Raw genomic sequence first — 19,552 nt, 5'->3', positions numbered from 1 at the left:
CTCTAATTATCAGGGAAATGCAAATCAAAACCACAATGAGATATCACTTTACTCCAGTGAGGATGGCTTTTATTAGAAAGTCCCAAAACAACAAATGTTGGCATGGATGTGGAGAGATAGGAACACTCATACACTGCTGGTGGGACTGCAGACCAGTATAGCCTCTATGGAAAGTAGTATGGAGATACTTCAAAGCACTAAACGTAGAACTACCATTTGATCCAGCAATCAATTGTACTACTGGGCATTTACCCAAAGGAAAAAAAAAGACATTCTATAAGAAAGACATCTGCACTCAAATGTTGATAGCAGTACAATTCGCAATGGCAAAGATGTGGAAACAACCCAAGTGCCCATCAATACGTGAGTGGATTAATAAAATGTGATATATGTATACCATGGAATAGTACTGAGCCACAAAAAAAGTGGTGTAAACTACCTACTGTATTACCCTGGATGGAGCTGGAGCCCATTCTTCTAAGTGAAGTGTCACCACATGTACTCACCATTGAATTGGTACTAACTGATCAACACTTAAGTGTACATATGGAAGTAACATTCATCAGGGATTGGGCAGGTGATGGGAGGAGAAAGGGAAGGGTAAATTCATACCTAATGGGTATAATGTGTGCTGTGTGGCAGATGGGCACGCTTGTAGCTTTGACTCCAGTAGTGCAAAGGCAACTCATGTGACCAAAGCATTTGTACCCCCATAATATTCTGAAATTTAAAAAAATCTAATTCCTTTTTTAGGTTTTTTAAAAAATAGAATTGTAGTATATCACATATATATATGCTACAGTATTGCAGTTGTTTTGCAGTATTCTGCAGTGGTCTGTTCTTCTCTCAACAAACATCTGTTGAGTATCTGCCTTGGTGCTAAAGATTTAGCCCTACATTTTAAGAGGGATATATGAAAGGAGGTCTAAAAATTCTGCACCCATATGGGTTGAAGTAAATAGATATATTTATTAGTATAGAAAAAGTTATATTAAGGTTTGAGAACTCCTTTCCAGTGTATCAGAGTTCATGAGATTGAAAAGGAGGCAGACTTGTTTATTATTTCTGAAGGCCAAATTAGAGCTATTAGGTAGAAGTTACAAAGTGGCAGATTTTAACTCAAAACTCAGAAGAGCCTTGCTACTATGAAAACTATTCCACAGTGTGCATTTATTCATAAGGTATGTAATGTCTCTGGAGATATTTAAAACAAAGGTAAAACACATCTGTCTAGGCTTCCTATGACGTACAGAATAATGAACTTTGGGAGTGGAGTTGTGGATAATATTTAAAGGGCCTGTGAAGTTGGATATAAACATTTTTAAGTGAAATCTAACATTTTTAAAAATTAAGAATATTAGCAACAAACCATAGGTAATACCTGGCATACCTGTAACTTTGTCCTCAGATCTCACAGATATTTTCAGATCACTTTAGAGTTGTAGATATCACAAAATGTTAGTGGCCATTAAACAACAATTATATTCCAAATTATAATTATTAGAAAAACCACTAGATCTTTTTATTTAATGTATTAATAAAGAAGCATATATATTACTCTATCTCCAGTTTGTTTTTTGAAGTGTTTTGATAATTGTGTTTCAATATAATTGTTTTTCTTTATAGTCCTATATTTTATTTGAGTCATTGAGGAGTCCCTAGATTTCACTGTGAGAATGGTACCAAAAAAGTTAAGAAGCTGTGATTAACTAACACTTTGTAGAATGATATTGACAAACTTTTAGTAGCTTGAGATTTAAAAGGCTCTTCTAGCGAATGGGTTCTGCTGTGTAACTAGGTATTGTAGACAAGCTCTTCTCCTTTTCTCTGCTCCCAACACCTGATCGATGTTATATGTTCTTATCAAGACCAGTGGTTTAATTCAGGAGCATCCGGAGTGTGCGTGCATGTGCATGTGGGTGTGTGGGCGTAGAAGAGGTACAGTTTTCAGTATTCTTCATACGATTTTTTGTATTTATGTGTGTGTATCTGTATTAAAAACCACTGAAAATGTAAGTTTAAGCTGTGTTTGAGATCTTTACTGAACATGAAAACAGTGCCAGTTCTTTCGTATGATTTTTTTTATATAAGAATATTTTGGACTGACCTCTAGCATATGTTGAGAAGGAACAATACTTTTTGGGGGAAGCTATTCATTTGGCTTTATTAACATGCTCATTTTTATTTAGTTTTCTGAAGTGCCATTTTTTTCTTTTGTTCATCAGAATCCTGAGGTAGTCCATCTAAAAGAAACAACTCCTTCATCTACTTTTACTAGTATTCGACCTGCACGAGTTGTGTCTTCAACTTCTGAGGAGGAAGAAGCATTTACTGAGAAATTTCTTAAAATTAATTGCAAGTATATTACCAGTGGCAAGGTAATGAATGACACTTTGGAGAAAACTTTTAATCCTGCTTTATTTATTACTAACATATGACAGTTTGGCATTTACACTTTAAGTCATCAACTTCAGCAAATGCTCGGATATTTAAAAAGGATATTGGTGATATTGTTATTTTGGATTAGTATAGACCTTGATCATAACTTAGAGCCTGGTGGTCTGTGGAACCTGTTGAAGGCAGTGGGATATAAACAAATTCGCTACAATAAGTCATAGCTAATTTGCTGTTGGTAGAATATTTCATAAAGCACACATAAAAGGCCACTACTGGGCACTGTTTGGAGTTTTAACTTTTGGAAACGTGGTATAACACACAAATAGGAAGATAACTAATATTTATGGAGTACCTACTATATACCAGAAACTGTTTGAGGTATTTTAATTAACTTATCAATTCAAAACAATCCTGTGAAATAGGAAGTCCTATTTCTTCTTCAGAGGAAACCAAAATTCAGAAAAGGTTAATAGGTTCAAGATTTCTCTATCATAGCCAGAATTCATACTTGTTTGAATATGTTTTATCTACCATAACTTGCTGCTTTTCTAAGCAAAAAAACTAGTCTGCAAAGGGAAGATAGTAAAGTAACAGAGTTGGAAAATAAACTTGAGGTTTTGCTTAGAAATTGAGTATTACATGATACTAACTTTAGAAGTAGCACATGAGGACCATTACTTTATAGTCATAATTCATAACTTACAAGTATTTGAAATATAATTAGTGCTATCAGTTTCTCCCTAAGTATTATTTTAGCTGCATCCCAGCTAAAATATAATCTTTGATACATTGTATTTCTGTTTTTATTCAATTCAAAATATTTTCTCTTGATTTCTTGTTTGACTCATTAAGAGTATTTTAATTAGTCTCCAAATATTTCTGAATTTTCTAGATATCTTTCTGTTACAAATTTCTAATTTGATTTCATGTGATCAGAGAATATACTTATTACTATTTGAAAACTTTATTTATGAAGACCTGTTTTGTAGTCCAGAACACAGTATATCTTGATAAATGTTACGTGTGCACTTGAAAAGAATGTGTATTCTGATGTTGTTGGGTGGAATATTCTACAACTGTCAATAAGGCAAGATGGGTGATAGTGTTTTCTTCTGTATTTCCACTGATTATTTTTTTTGTCTATTCTGTCAATTTTGACATAAGAACGTTGAAATATCTCACTATAATTGTGGATTTGTCTGTTTTCTCCGTTCAGTTCTATCAGTTCTTATTTCATGCATTTTGAAACTCTGCAGTTAGGTATAAAAGTGTTTAGAATTATTATGTTATCCTGAGGGATTGACTGGTTTGTCATTATTAAAGACCCTTTTTATTCTTGGTAATGTTCTTTGCTATGAAATCTACTTTGATAGATACTAATATAGTCACTTCAGCTTCTTTTCGATGAGTGTTAACATGGTTTATCTTCTATTCTTTTACTTTTAGCCTGTTTCTTTATAAAGTGGGTTTCTTATAGTTAACATCTAGTTGGATCTTGCTTCCTTGAATAATCTCTGCCTTCTAATTTAGTGTGATTATTGATATGGTTAGGTTTAAATCTACCATCTTGCTATTTGTTTTTATTTGTCCTGTCTGTCCTCTTTTTCCGCTTTCTTTTGCATTGAGTTTTTTTTAATAATTTACTTTTATCTCCTTTGTTGGCTTATTAGCTATAATACTTTGTTGTATTAGTGGCTATTTTAGAGTTTATAATATATATTTTAATATATCACATTGTCACTTTAGTAACATCATACCATTTTACATGTAAGAACCTTATTATAACTGTATTTTTACTTCCCTCCTTTTCAGCCTTTGTGTTTTTGTTATACCTTTTATTTCTACATGTGCTGTAAACCTCAAAATACATTATCATTTTTGCTTTAAAAAGTTAATTTAAAAATAATTTTTAAAATAAGCATAAAGTCTATCAATATTATATATACCCACTTATTTATCATTCCCTATGCTCCTTATTCCTTTGTATAGATTCAGATTTGCATCTTTATCATTTTTCCTTTTACCTAAGGACTTCCTTTTAAATTTCTTGCAGTGCAGGTCAGCCAGTGATTAATTCTTTCAGTATTTGTCTTAAAAAAGCCCTTTACTTTTCCTTTTTTTAAAAAAATGATACTGCATCATATTTATGTATTTTTCAAAATTATATGTGCATATAAAAATAATACTTAAATTTTTTATTTTGTACCACTTTATCACACTTTTCCCCTGTTGAATTTTTAAAAAATTAATAACTTTATATTTTAGAGCAATTTTAAGTGAACAGAATTGAGCATTCACCTTCCTTCCAGTTACCCAATATTAACATCTTGCCTTTATGTAGTATATTTGTTACACTTGATGAAGCAGTATTTGGACATTAAGTAAAGCTCATAGTTTGGACTAAGATTCCCTAGGGTTGTACATTCTATGGGCTTTAACAAATGTAAAATGATATGTATCTACCATTATGGTCCTATACAGATTACTTTCATTGTGTTAAAAATCCACTGTGTACCACCTATTCATTCCTCCAAATTATATCAAATTTGGAGAATTTTTGGCCAGACCTCCTCAAATGTTTTTTGTTTCCCATATTCTCTCCCCTCTTCTTTGGTAACTCCAATTATGCATATTTTAGGCTGCTTGATATTGTGTCTAACAGCTCCCTCATACTCTTTTTTTTTTTTTTTTTTTTACTTTTCTTGGACAATTTTAATTGCTTTATCTTGTAAGTTCACTAATGTTTTTCCTATGATGTCTAATCTGTTAATGCTAGCCATTAAATTTTTCATCTCAAACATTGCGGTTTTCATACCTGTGAATTTAAACTGAGTCTTACTGTGCACAATCTTTCTTTCATATTCTTGAATACAGTTATAATAATTATTTTAATGTCTTTCTACCTGTTCCGTCACCACTGTTACTTCTGGGTCTGTTTCTGTTTATTGATTTTTCCTCTCTGTCATGGTCCATTTTTTGTGTTTTCTTTGCTTACCTGGTAATTTTTGATTGGATGACAGACATTATGAATTTTATCTTGTAGGGTGCTGGATATTTTTGTATTCCTATATATATTCTTGCACTTTTTTAGTTAAGTTTCTTGATTCTATCATGGCTTTTTTTTTTTAACTTTTGTTAGGCAGGACCAGAGCAGCCTTTAGTCTATAGCTAAATTTTTCCCTTTATCAAGGCAATACCCTTTGAGTATTCTGAGGCCATGTTAATACAACGTTTTTTGCTTTGGTTAGCGAGAACAAACTGTTCCTGACTCTGTGGACTCTGGAGATTATTTCTTCTGCTCCTTTCAAGTGTTCTTTTCTCATCTTTGGATAGTTGCTGTACACATAGATATATATAGTGTAAAAAAAGTTAACGGTTTCTCATCTTTCATAACTTCTCTCCCACCTTTAAATTTTTTTTACATTGTATATACTCTACTTTTGATTTCTATTTCTTGGATTATCTTTGACAATGTAAATGTTCCTTACAAAGTACTTTACCATCTCTCATTGACTTGAATTGGTAATGTGCTCTAGGAATACAAATTGATGTACAGGAATCTAATTGAAATGTTAATTGAAAGATAAATAGGCCATGGTTTATATACAGTTACTCTTTATTTAGGCATCCCTGGACTGAATTAAAAGAAGTGCCATTCACAATTTCATATTTCTCTTTCCCTCACCAAAATGCATACACACGTATACTCTTCTCTCCGATATTGCATGCATTTACTGTAAATGATAAATGTCTTTTATTATCTTGAACATCTACAGTAGCTTTTTTTCACTTGTGATTGGAAGACCATTTTCAGTAGGATTTACTTTTTTATTTTCTTTACTTAATTATTTTTAAAGATAATAAAATTTTATGTTCTTAAAGTTAAGCCAGTTAAGTTCACAGAGCTGAATGTGGACTTGTGAGGAGGGTGTAACACCAAATCAAGCACGATTTAAAGGAAAAGAAACTATTCTATTTTTAGAATTATTTTTGACTCTTCATTTTTATAGTTAAAGAATATGGTGGAATGGGAGTTAAAATGGGATTAAGGAATGTTTGGCACTTGATTTGGAGTGATTATAGTTTGTGACTTGGATGCAGAGGGATTATATGTAGTATAAAACACAAACTACCTGGGTTTTAAATCCTGGTTGTTTAACACAAGTTGCTTGGCCTTTGTCAGTTTTAGCTCTCCATTTGTAAATGAGAAATGATTATGCCCATCTCAGAGCTGTGATTGTGAAGATCAAATGAAATATGAATATAAAGCATGATACATATGAAGCATTCAATAAACATTATAATAACTAACATTAGCTGCTTGTGGACTTTAGTTTGCGCATTTATAAAACAAGAGGGTTGGACTTTTCAGATTTGTATCACTATTTATATAAATATATTTAGCGTTTCATAACTTTTCATGGGGAAATTAAAAATGATTACTGTATACTTTAGAGGCCATCTAATCCACCTAATTTTATAGTTGAAGAAATAGGCCTGGAGATTTTGCTTGCCCAGGGTTATATAGCTGCATACTAACAAAGTCAAGTGAAAACAGAGAATTTTTAAAGAGACATTTTAAAGACATTATAGTCTTTTCCTTTTATAATGGATTAAATTATCAACCTATTTTTGATTCAGTCTGCACTATATACATGAAACTATACTTGGTATCTGTAGTGGAAACAGTATGCAAATTAACGTAAAACATGGTCCATGCCTTGCATGACTTACAATTCCTTCTTACCTTACTGAAGTTACTATCTTTCGAACATGAGAGAACTCAGTATTTTACCAAGTTTGCAAATTTTAATTTCTGAATTGATTGTTTTAGAGGGAATATGATACTCTGTCTCTGCTAAAGAGAATTTACTGGGAAAGCATGGGTTTTATTAAAAATGTTTTTGTAAGAATGCCATAGTTCTTGAATGTACTTTTTTTGTATTAATTTATGGGGTACAACTGTAATTTTGTGACATGCATTCATTGCGTAGTGGTGAAGTCAGGGATTTTAGATTATCTATCACCTGAATGATATACATTGTACCTATTAAATAATTTCTCATCAACTCCCCTCCCACTCCTTCACCGTGACTTCCAAGTCTTCATTGTCTATCATTCCACACTCTACATCTATCTGTAAACATGATTTAGCTCCCACTTACAAGTAAGAACATGCAGTATTTGTGTTTCCATCTCTGTTTTACTTAATAACCTCCAGTTCCATCTGTGTTGCACCAAAAGACATGATTTCATTCCTTTTTATAGGTGAATTGAATGCACTATTTATATATACAGTAGATGGCCTAACATTAGAAGAAAATTTGTAAAAATAGCTAGAATACTTTTTGGGAAATTTTAAACTTGAAGTTTGAATGCTATTATTATTTTTTTAATCCTAGGGCACAGTCAGTGGTGTGCTGCTAGTTACACCAAATAATATAATGTTTGATCCACATAAAACTGACCCTTTGGTTCAAGAAAATGGCTGTGAGGAATATGGCATCATGTGTCCAATGGAAGAGGTGATGTCAGCTGCAATGTACAAAGAAATTTTGGATAGCAAAATAAAGGAATCCTTACCCATGTAAGAGTGGCATTTATATTCCTTTCTAATTTTATTATATCTAGATAATTGACCCTGGTCTAATACTATCAATTATTTTTATTAGTTTTATTATAACTGCTTTTTATTTTATCAAAAATGAAACAAAAGTATATGCATTATTGAGAAAATATTCTTAACTTTCACCTAGAATAGTTAGGAATTACTTTACATTTATATTTGTGTATTTGGTCACAGAATCAGATATTTGAAAAGTAACCCATATATCCATTTAATTCAGTATTTACCTTCCCTTTTTATTCAAACACAGCATGCAGAATTCTAAATTTACCTCTATGAGTAATCATTGTCAAGGATAGTTTTCAAATTTTCTTGGAAGTGCCTGAAGAGTAGGGTGTGGGATTTGGAAGAGGCCATATGAGCAAAGACCTGACATTGTTATAGCCAAAACACCTTTATTTTTATTTATTGATTTATGTATTTGTACTCTTCTCCCCCAGAAAAGTATAAAATAAAGAGGAGAAAACCCACAAGTTGCACATATGTTAAGTGTTAATCTTGGAATATACTGATCAGGGAATTTGTGTGATGTGATAAGATAGGTGTGAGACCCAAGTTAGGCACAGCCTTTGAAAGTGTATGCTTGACCAAAGTAATGACCAGAGGAAAAAAGGAGGAATGAAAATAAAAGAAAAATATATAAGGTAGATATGTAAAGAAAGGAAGAAGAAGTAGAAAGGAAGAAAATTGATATGTGATAGAAAAGAACTTCCTTATCTCTCCATACGTGACTTTGCCAATATTTTAAAACTGGCTTCACTTTAACTGATACTGATATTTGTAGCCTTGTATTAGCCCACAGGGATGATGGCTATTTTAAAATTAACCCTTGTTGGGCAGAAAAAATTACAAAGGAGAAAAGGAGCAGATTATTTTTGTCTATGAGGAAGACTACGTGAGCTGTTAGGATACGTGTGATAGAATAAAATTATTTATTTGAAAGTCTCCATTATACCTTCCACTCAACAGATATTATTTTGGCTTGGCAGACTAATCTTTTGAGGTACAGAGAATTCTTAGCAGGTGTTACTATCCTTTGCTATTAGCTATATTTATAAATCATCAAAAATCATTTTCAGCAAATTAAGATTATTGGGGGTAAATTGAAGGATGATAGATGAAAGAGTGAAAGATTAGATTGAAAGAGAAAGAAGACAGATGTATATATGTATGTATATGCATATGTGTATATAGTCATTGGTGAGATTCTCTCTGTTCCTGTGCTTTTCCATTTATGTAATGATACTTTGGGATTCTCTTATTTTGAACAATCCATAAGTATTCTACAGGGAAGCTCTAGGGCTCCTTTCCTTTCAAATCACTGTTTTATCATTCAGTGTCACTTAGAAAGACTATGCATTTGATATAAACATTTAAAAAAGTTTCTCCAAAAAGAAATATCTTTAAATCCTGCCTTATGGCTTGATTAAAAAAAATGTTTGACACAAAATCAGATCAGTAAAACAAATGGTTTTGCAGGGTAATGTCATATATGACGAAAATGAAGTAAAAGATTTGATTGTTTTCCTTCTGTCTTATACTGCCTTGGGAAGGTGATTTCAAAGATATTATTCTGGAACTATATTGAGCAGTGGCAGCATCATTGGCATAAATGTTTAGCCTTTCAGCATATTAACTTCGAAGGGTACAACACTTATCTAAATACATATTCTGTTAGGTTTGTTATCTTTATCTCTTACCTAAGTGTCTTACAATTTTATTAAGTATACAGATACAATTTCTCAAAACTTCTGCCCAGTTCCAAGACCCTACATAATGCAGTTCAAGTGAATCACCAGTAGGTGACACTATTGCATATTTAACAACAAATTAGACGCTTGTGTTTCTTAGTATGAATCAGATACAAAGGCAGCAGAGATGTGAATCGGACTTCAACTAATTAATACTTTCAAAAAGATAAATTTTACTCACCCTGATTATAGAGTATGCATACTTGTTACAGAAAATTTGAAAACTACCAAAAAGTAGAACAAGAAAAAAAGAAATACCTGGACTTCACCATCCAGGGACAACCAATTATTTTTGTGTTGACTTACTTTCTAGTCTTTTCTGTTCATCATATTTTTACACGGTTCTCAAACCGTATATGCATAAATATTAATACTTTTTCCACTAAGAGCTCATTTAATTTCTAGTTATCACAAACTACTTGTAACCATCATTTTAAATTACTGACTTGTATTTCATGATACAAATGTTTGCACTCTTTCCAGAACTTAAAATATAACCTTTGAACATTAGTGCTTACATATACAAATGTCATTAAATGTGGAGATCTAGACCCAGTCACAAGCCATTCAGTTGTTTAATATCTAAACTCTTTACCTGAACAAGTTTTCTTAGAACTGTTATTAAGAGTTGCTGTTGTTAGCTTGAAGATTTTCTCTAATCACTTTGCCTTGGTTCTATTCAGGTGGGTTTTAAGTCTTGCAGTTGAGTCATATATTTTAGTTTCATCTCTCTTTGAATGTAAATAAGCACTGTGTGTATAAGTGTGTGTGTGTGTGTGTGTGTGTGTATAATAAATCAGTGTGTTTTTACTTTATTGAGAGATTTAAAATTTTAATGAAAATTTTTTTGTTTATTTTCTATATTCCATCAATGAGTAAATCTTAGTTTAGAATTATAGCTTTACCAGAATTTATGTCATCAAATTCTCTTCAAGTAGCTTACTTATAAGGAAATCTTACATTGATATTTCCCAGATCTTAAGCAATTGATGCAAAAGCTTGACTTGATCTATAGAATTACTTGATCTATAGATTTAATTACTTGGTCATATATGAATAAGTCAAATTTTTATATTCTCTTGAGATACATGCTACATCCTTTCTTTAAAAGCCTGTTTAATGATGCTAATTCAGCGTTCAGTTTGTGGAAAATAAAATGCCACAATCTTAAAAGTCTAATAATTTTTTTTTATTTAATGACAGAGAAATAGATCAGTTATCAGGAAAGGGCTTCTGCCATTCAAAGAAAATGACAGGAAGTAATACTGAGGAAATAGACTCAAGAATCCGCGATGCAGGTAATGATAGTGCCAGCACTGCTCCTAGGAGCACCGAGGAGTCTCTTTCTGAAGATGTGTTCACAGAATCCGAACTCTCCCCTATACGAGAGGAGCTCATCTCTTCAGATGAACTGCGACAAGATAAGTCTTCTGGTGCGTCATCAGAATCTGTGCAAACTGTCACTCAGACTGAAGTAGAATGTTTGACAGCCAAATCAGGGTCTACTAGTACTCCTGGTCACTTAAAATCTGATACTGAACATTCTACAAATGAAGCTGGGACTTTGTCTCATAAAACTGATTTAAATAATCGTGAAATGAAGACTAATGAAAGAGATCAGATTACAGATAACCTTCAAGAAATGTCAGGCCCTAAAGAACAAAGCACAAGTATACAAGGTAATACAGATCAGGATTTTTTTCTTCATGAGAATTCACTACACCATGAAGAGAGTAAAGAAAATATGCCTTGTGAGGAAACAACAGAATTTAAACAAAAGCAAACTGTTAACAAAGGAAAACAAGGAAAGGACCAAAATCGGGACTCAGAGACAGAGGTAGAAGAGCTCCGCAAACTCTGGAAAACCCATACTATGCAACAAACTAAACAGCAAAGGGAAAATATGCAACAGGTGTCACAAAAAGAAATTAAGCATAAAATTGCATCTGCTGATGGACATATAGAAGGTAAGTATTGAGAGTATATAAAGTTAGTTCATATTATTGCATGTTGTCTCCCTCTTTCCTCACTGACTCAAAAACTGATGTATCCTAGGTCAGTCTGAAAGATAACCAAGTGGTTACTTTGATGTTACTCTGAGGACAGGTATATACAGTCTTTGGTGTCTACTGTGTTTTCTTATACACAGGTAGATTGTACACGTAATGATCATCATTTCAACCAGTAAACATTTCCAATCAGTAAACATTCTTGACTCAACTTCATTCTGTCTTTAAACAATTTATTTCTTGAAAATGCACACAAGCTGTATAATACCTTTGATCATTCCATTTTCTCTTTCAGTTCTTGGTGTGTTAGCTATTAAAAATGGCATTGCACATATATTTTAATTGCCAAAGTTGAAATCCCATATTTATTTTAAAAAGTACAATTACACATAAAAATATATTTCTGGAATTCTTCCACATATCCAGAAGTTCCATCATCATCTGATTAAATGTTTTCCTTTAAAAGCCAGAACTCAGGAAAAAAAACAACCCTATTTTGTCCTTCTGTTTTATTTTTTGGTACTACTTCTGAAAATTATAGTAATAGTCTGTCTTTTATTGCTAACATACCATGCTTCTGCTTAATACATTATGAGTTAAATGGAGTATAACTTGAGTAACTTAGCTAACATTTCTATTAATTCTGTTGGAATGTTGATCCCAGATTTATCCAATTTACATGTGAACTTTTTTATTCAAAATTTTTTTATTATATTAAAATATACATAAAATAAAATTTATCATTTCAACTATCTTCTTAATTTGGTAAAATATACATAATAAAACATCATTTGAACAATTTTTAAGTCTACAATTTAGAGACATTAACTATGTTCACATTATTGTGTGACCATCACTATTATCCATCTCCAGAACTTTTTCCCTCTTCCCAAATTGAAACTCTGTGCTCCATAAACAAATAACTTGCCATTCTCCCCTCTCCATAACCTTTGGCGACCAACATTCTACTTTCTGTCTCTAAATTTAACCACTATAAGTACTTCATATGAGTAGAGTCATATAATATTTGTCCATTTGTGTGTGTCTTATTAAACTTAGCATAATGCCTTCAAGGTTCATCCATTTCGTAGCGTGTGTCAGAATTCCCTACCTTTTAAGGCTGTGTAATATTCCATTATAAGTTTATACTGCATTTTGTTTATCCATTTATTTGTTGATAGACATTTGGGTTGTTTCCACCTTTTAGCTATTTTGAATAATGCTGCTTTGAACATTAGTGTACAAATATCTGTTTGAATTCCTCCTTTGAATTTTTGGAGGTGTATAACCAGAAGTGAAATTGCTAGATCATATGGTAACTCTGTGTTTAACTTCTTGAGGAACTGTCTGTTTTCCATAGTGGCTGCACCATTTTACATTCCCATCAGAAATGAACAAGGATTTGGTTAGGTTTTTAAAATACTGTATTTTCTTTGTGTCATCCATTTGAGACACCCTGAAGACCTAAGGATTATAGTCAGTAGATGATAAAGACTTCATTGATTTGAAACAAGTTCTTTAAGAGATTGAATATTTCTTCTTCTGTAATACTTTATTTTAATTCAGAACTAATGAATTATCCTTAAGAAACATTGTGACAAATATAGGAAGTTTCTAGAAAATTTTATAAAATAACCTGGAATTCATTACCGAAGAGGATCATTGTTAACATTTGGTATATTTGTCTGTCTTATAGCGATCTCTGGGAATGTATGCATAGATACATACATGCACATATGTACATATATATAATTTTGATATTATTTGTATATATATGGATTTTTTATATAAATTCAGGATTATACTATATGTAGTATTGTATCCTACTTTTTGCATTTAACATTTTATGTCATGCATGTTTTCCTGTGTCGTTGCACTTCTTTGAAAACATGATTTTAATGGCTCCCAAATTTATTTAACCATTTACATATTATTAAGACATTCAGTTGTTATTAACAATTCATATTGTTAACACATTTCCTATCTTTGATGTGTAAAGAGTGATGTGTAAATATCTATATTTGAATATCTTTGACTACATTTGATGATTGCTTTATATTTTGAAACTCTTGAAAAAGATAAAATAAAGGATTCTATTTAACCTGGTAATGTGGAGGGCTAATTTTAATAGGTTTGTTGTGGGGTTTGGTAGGATTAATGGGGATAGGGAAGGTTCTATTATAACCAAATGCTAAAAGGAGAGACATTGGTAGATGTTTTTAGATAGATATCTCTAGATTGTTACCATTTGGTTTCTTCTTTTTTTGTTTGGAAGTAAAATTAGTTTTAAGTAACTAATTTTAAGTAACTTGATATTCTATAATAGGGAGATATTCAAAGTTTCTGGTCTTTATGACTTTATAATATAATCAAATGTGTAATAAAGATAAAAGTGTAGAATACAATTGTGGGCAGAATGGTGAAAGTTCCCCCTTTTAGCTATATGCAAATAGTAGAGATCACTTTGTAGATTATGTACTTTGCATAACATTACACAGAAGAAAAGCTATGACTAGTACCCAGATCTCCTGACTATTAACTAAGTGCTCTTTCCTCCACAGTGTGCTGCCTTCACAAGCTAATTTATGTCCAGATTCCTGAACCTACCCATTTTGTCAGACCCTCAATATATTTTTTATCAGCATTTCTGGTTGGAAGAATTAAGGGATAATTCATTCTTAATTAACTGTCCAAACAATTAGCTAAATCTAATATATTGTTGACTGTTTTAGCACACCTTCAAATGCATGTAAAATCTTCAGAAACTTCATTGAATTTTTGTCTATAATAGCCATATTAAAGTATGCCTTTAAAAATTATATCTATAAAGTTATTTAGATGTTATTCTAAAAGACTGATAGAGTATATGTAGAAAATTATATATGTATATAATTACTTTATTATGGTTGTTACAAAAATGTAGCAAAAATGTTCCTGAAGGTTTTACATTTTTTCCTAATATCCTTAGACATAATTTCAGTTCATTAACTTGGCTGTTCTGTTAACTTTAGACTTGGTGTATCTGTAACTTTACTTTTGATGGAAAAAATACAGGTTACTTAAGAGATTTCACCAGAGTACCAGTAAAGTGAGGTTTTATTCTGTAATTATTTGTCAGAACTTTGAAGATAAAATTACCTAATCTAAATTACTTAAGCATGGCATATGAGAATTGAATAAGCACTGTTTGCATTTCAATTTTAGGTTCTGCACTTTTAAAAGAAAAGAGAAGGCATCGATTACATAAGTTCTTGTGTCTCAGAGTTGGAAAGCCAATGAGGAAAACATTTGTATCTCAAGCAAGTGCTACAATGCAACAGTATGCACAGAGAGATAAAAAGCATGAATATTGGTTTGCTGTGCCACAAGAAAGGTAAAAAAAACCAAACAACAAATTCTTGGGAACGTTATAGAGATCCCTTGAATTTAAATTATTTTGTGCATTACAATACCAGTGACAAAGTACTTTGGAACATACAGTTTATGATTAAAAGCTGACATTAAATCTGTTTGAAATCATTTAGTTCTTATTTTATGCTCTAATTTACTGCATTATTGCAAAAAATGTGAATATGTACCCAGTTTTAGTAGTAAAGAAACTTAAGAAGTATCAGAGCAAGAAGGTTCATCAAAATATTTACTGGTATAGCTCTTCCCTGAAGGCAGGTAATGCTGTATAATCCCTTTATTTAAATTTCCTCACTTACTAAATGCCTACTATATACATGACACTAAATTAGTTATTAAAAGTATATAGTGGTCTTCAAATTATTTTTGTATACCCTTTACATAATAAAATTTTTTCATCTTAAGTTTTAGCATTTGTAAAGGATGTCTTGTTAGTGTACTGTAAATTTTGACATTTTAAGTTAAAACTGTTAAATTGATCTTTTAAATATATCCAGTAGGATCTAAACATCATTACAATTTTCCCTCTACCATTATCTACTTAAAAACTACTTAGATGTAGTCTTCTTTAACAGTTAAAAATTGCATCATTATTTTTTCTCTTTGAACTTGTATTTCTGTTACACTTCCTCACAGAATCTTTTTATAAGGTACTGTATTTTTATCCCCTATTATAGTTCCTTGCAAGAAACTATATACATGTACACATGTATATATCTATGTGCATAAGTATGCTGAAATTAAATTAGTTTAAAATTTTCTGTGACTGTTGTCAGAATAGTAAAGGGTCTAAGGTTTTACCCTACTAGAAAACTGACAAGTTAGCCTGCTTCAGTTTGATACATGCTGGCAGAAAACACAAGAGTCACTATAGCAGTAGTCAGTGCATCAACATTTGCTTTGAGTTCTTTGTGCCTCCATTCCCACAAAGGATGTGAAGAAGGCCAGGTGACAGCAGCACATGCCATGAGCTTTATTACAGAAGAGGAGCCGTAAGTTTAGCGAACCTGAATCTTTTATAATGGACAGTAAGCATGGTTTGCTTCACAGTAAGATATTATCTCTTCTCAGACCATGCTATGCCATGTTTCCTATGCTAACATACTTGAAAAGATGTTGCTGAACAAAAGTAGTCAATGCTTCTGTTCACAAGACATGCAAAAATCCAAGAGAAAATTGTCTAACCACAATTACATGGTTCCAAGTGTTAATTATATGCAGAAAAAAATTATATCATTCCAATTTTTACTAATATACAATTGATCAAAGCAACATAAATTATAAATGTCCTAATTATTACACACAAAAAGTAAAATATCATAGGAAATGTGTACCTTAAGGAGATAGATGGGCCTTTCCTCCCAGTTTATGCATTCATTGATGAATATTGTTCATTGAAAGGATGAGATGTTTCAGCACCAGTTCTGCCCCTCCCTTTTTTATCTCTTGTAAGTACTTAGAAGCTTTGTTTATATAAAAGTCAATGAGACTGAAGAGAATTTTATTATAATAATGTCACTCAATTCTTTAAACATGTTTGAAAATAATTCCAAAAATTACTTAATCATCTTTCACCAAAATTATTTTTAGTGATCATCAGTGAACCCCTTCAGTTTTGTGGAAATCAATCAATTAGAAATCGCCTGAAATGCAAAAGGAGTTATTACGGAGTTGTTATAACCATTCCCTGTCTCTACGCAAATCTCGGGTAGCATGGAAGTTTTATACTTTAAGTCATGTACCATTGTAAAATCATAAATGGGTGAGGATATGCCCATTTTTTATAAATTAGAAAGAGTACTTTAATAAAAGCAGAGAACAGGGAATCTGTAAGATATCTTACTTGTACTGTTTTTAGACAGGTTAGTATCAGCAAAGAGTTAACCTATGGAAGTTGATGATATAGAAATTGATTCCTTTAGAACTATCTTAAGTGTTCATGTACCTCTTGCAAAGTCTTTATATGTTGTTTTGAAGACTCCCGCTTTCAGGGCTAAAATGATAAAGTGCTTCTCTCTCTTCCTCCCACTCCACCAAATACACAGTACAGTGTGTGCCTTCAACAAAATGGGATGAATTTAAAAATATGGTATGATTTGCATAATTCTTCTGGCTCTGAAAAGGACAGAGCCAGATATTCAAATTTTCCAGTGATGTTGAAACTACTACAAATAAAAATTTTATTGTATCTAGTTAAAACTAATATAAAAACTTAGATTTTTCTCATTATTCTTGGCTTTATTTTAATTTTTACATGGAATTTTTAATTTTCATATTGCCTTTGTACCTTGGCTAATGTTCATTAAAACTTAGTAATATTAGGATTCTGACCATTATTAAATGCATGTAACTTATGAAAATTGCTATTTTAAAAGTGAAAATTATCTGAAAGATAAAACTTAACATCCTTTTAATATGTTAGCTACCACATAAGGAATGACAAAAAATTATTAGATTGAAAATATAATTTCCAGAACCATTATTATTCATTGGTATATGTTAGCTGAGAGTTTTATAATCAATTTTCAATAACTCATGTTAATTAAAGCCAATAAAGCATGGATATTTGAAATAGTGTTTGACTCTCAAATATGTTTATTAGGGAATGCAACAACTGTCTTACTATAGTAAACAAAACATTGGAACAGGGAACCAGAGATTTAAAAAAATAGATCATCTATCTCTGAAAACTGTGTGTTCCTGGTATCATTTAAAAGTAAAGGTCATTAAATTTCTATTAACTTGGAAAAATTCTGTACAATGTTCATGTTTCAAAACAGGTAATTAGTAAGTTGTTTATTTGTATTTTAGATCATTAGATCATTGAATGAATGAGGTCAAAGTTGTGGATCTAATTTCCTTTTTTATCACTAGTGTCTTTAAAGAAGAAAAACATTACTATATACAGCATCCGAATTTCAAAAGCATGCCAAAGGAATCTTAATATTTTCTCAAAAAAACTCGACAGGACATAGCCAAATAAATTTTAAATTAATGTCTTCTTGATAGTGGACTTTATCTTTTTACATAAAGCAGCACATATTTTGTGTATATTTTAAGTCTTTTAAGTTTTATTAAGATATTTTACAAATATAATTTTGTTATTCTAGCAGCACGAAATACTAGGTCTATTAATAGTCACTTCTTCTAACAGGACAGATCACTTGTATGCCTTCTTCATTCAGTGGAGTCCAGAAATATATGCAGAAGATACTGGTGAATATACCAGAGAACCTGGATTTATAATAGTAAAAAAAATTGAGGAGTCGGAAACAAATGAGGATTCTAGTGATCAAGCAGCAGCCAGAGAATGGGAGGTAAGAAGAAAAATGTGGTGATTTCTCTCATCTTTTTTATGTTATATGAATTTACAGCATTATGGTAGTACAAAATGTGAGTGATCTTTGCACAAAAGAGTAATTTTTTTAAAGATTCAGTTTCACTGTCCATGTGTATATGTGGTTATTGAATCTGTGCAGTAACTTCAGTTTAATATAATATTTGTCATTCTGCTTTTGCTTTACAATACTAGAAAAGCAGCCCATTAGCAATGAAATGACTTTTATTGAGTATATTTTAGAATATTAAGTTTCAGAAAAAGTAACATTATATCAAAGAAGAAAATATTAACTGCTGTTATATTAATTTTCATAAAACATTGATTTCAGATCTGGTTCATTTTAATTTTATCTACTGCATGGAGGGAGGATCATTCAACACATCCATGCAAATTAGCATTTTTTTCTAAGTTCTGGACCTAAGCATTATTGACTTGAATTTAGCAAATGGTAATGTTAGGGAAAATAAGCTGGTGCTAATTTTTACAAAGTAAAAAAATTTTACATGCTCAAATTTAATGAACTTATTTAAGTGGCCAAAACTAATACTAAAAACTTTTTGTAGCCCCTCTTAGGTGATACCACTTTTAAGATTACATATCACATTTTACATGCTTTGTCTTATAAGTTTAGTCAGGTGACAGTTATGTTTTTGTTGTTGTTGCCTGGATTAATCTCTTCTTGATGCATTAGAAAATGTAGAGCAGATGCTAAAATGTGATAATAAAAGTAGTCAAATTTTGTTATCCATTTGGTGTTAATGTTTGTGGTCGTTAATGTGATATGAATTCATTGTGCATGCACTTAACATGTATAATGATTGAAAGTATACATGGCGTGTCTTTTGTTTAAAATGCAAACCTGATTTTGAGTGTGTCTAATTTTATTCTATGTAGTCCGTACAGCATCAGTTTCTACTCTAACTCCAATATAATGAAGGGAAAGAAGTAACATATTTTGAGTATTAATTTTAGGTTCTTTTCATACTTAAACCAACATTATTAATCTTCATATTAGCCTTAT

The 19,552-nt window shown here is 31.4% G+C and overlaps 1 protein-coding gene across 3 annotated transcripts in view; it reads left to right on the top strand.

The window, feature by feature from the left end:
• The window catches only part of OXR1 (oxidation resistance 1), a 282,111-nt gene that overhangs the window by 225,299 nt on the left and 37,260 nt on the right, over nucleotides 1-19,552 (top strand). For all 3 annotated transcript variants that reach the window (XM_069465433.1, XM_069465435.1, XM_069465434.1), the window contains 5 exons: nucleotides 2,226-2,378; nucleotides 7,800-7,984; nucleotides 10,978-11,741; nucleotides 14,988-15,156; nucleotides 18,346-18,508. In XM_069465433.1, the coding sequence (XP_069321534.1) occupies nucleotides 2,226-2,378; nucleotides 7,800-7,984; nucleotides 10,978-11,741; nucleotides 14,988-15,156; nucleotides 18,346-18,508 (1,434 nt within the window). The remainder of the gene's footprint in view (nucleotides 1-2,225; nucleotides 2,379-7,799; nucleotides 7,985-10,977; nucleotides 11,742-14,987; nucleotides 15,157-18,345; nucleotides 18,509-19,552) is intronic.

The sequence above is a fragment of the Eulemur rufifrons genome, chromosome 3 (genome assembly GCF_041146395.1).
Source record: "Eulemur rufifrons isolate Redbay chromosome 3, OSU_ERuf_1, whole genome shotgun sequence".
NCBI lineage: Eukaryota > Metazoa > Chordata > Mammalia > Primates > Lemuridae > Eulemur > Eulemur rufifrons.
The sequence above is the reverse complement of the archived record's forward strand: the minus strand, read 5'-3'. Positions and strand labels throughout refer to the sequence as shown.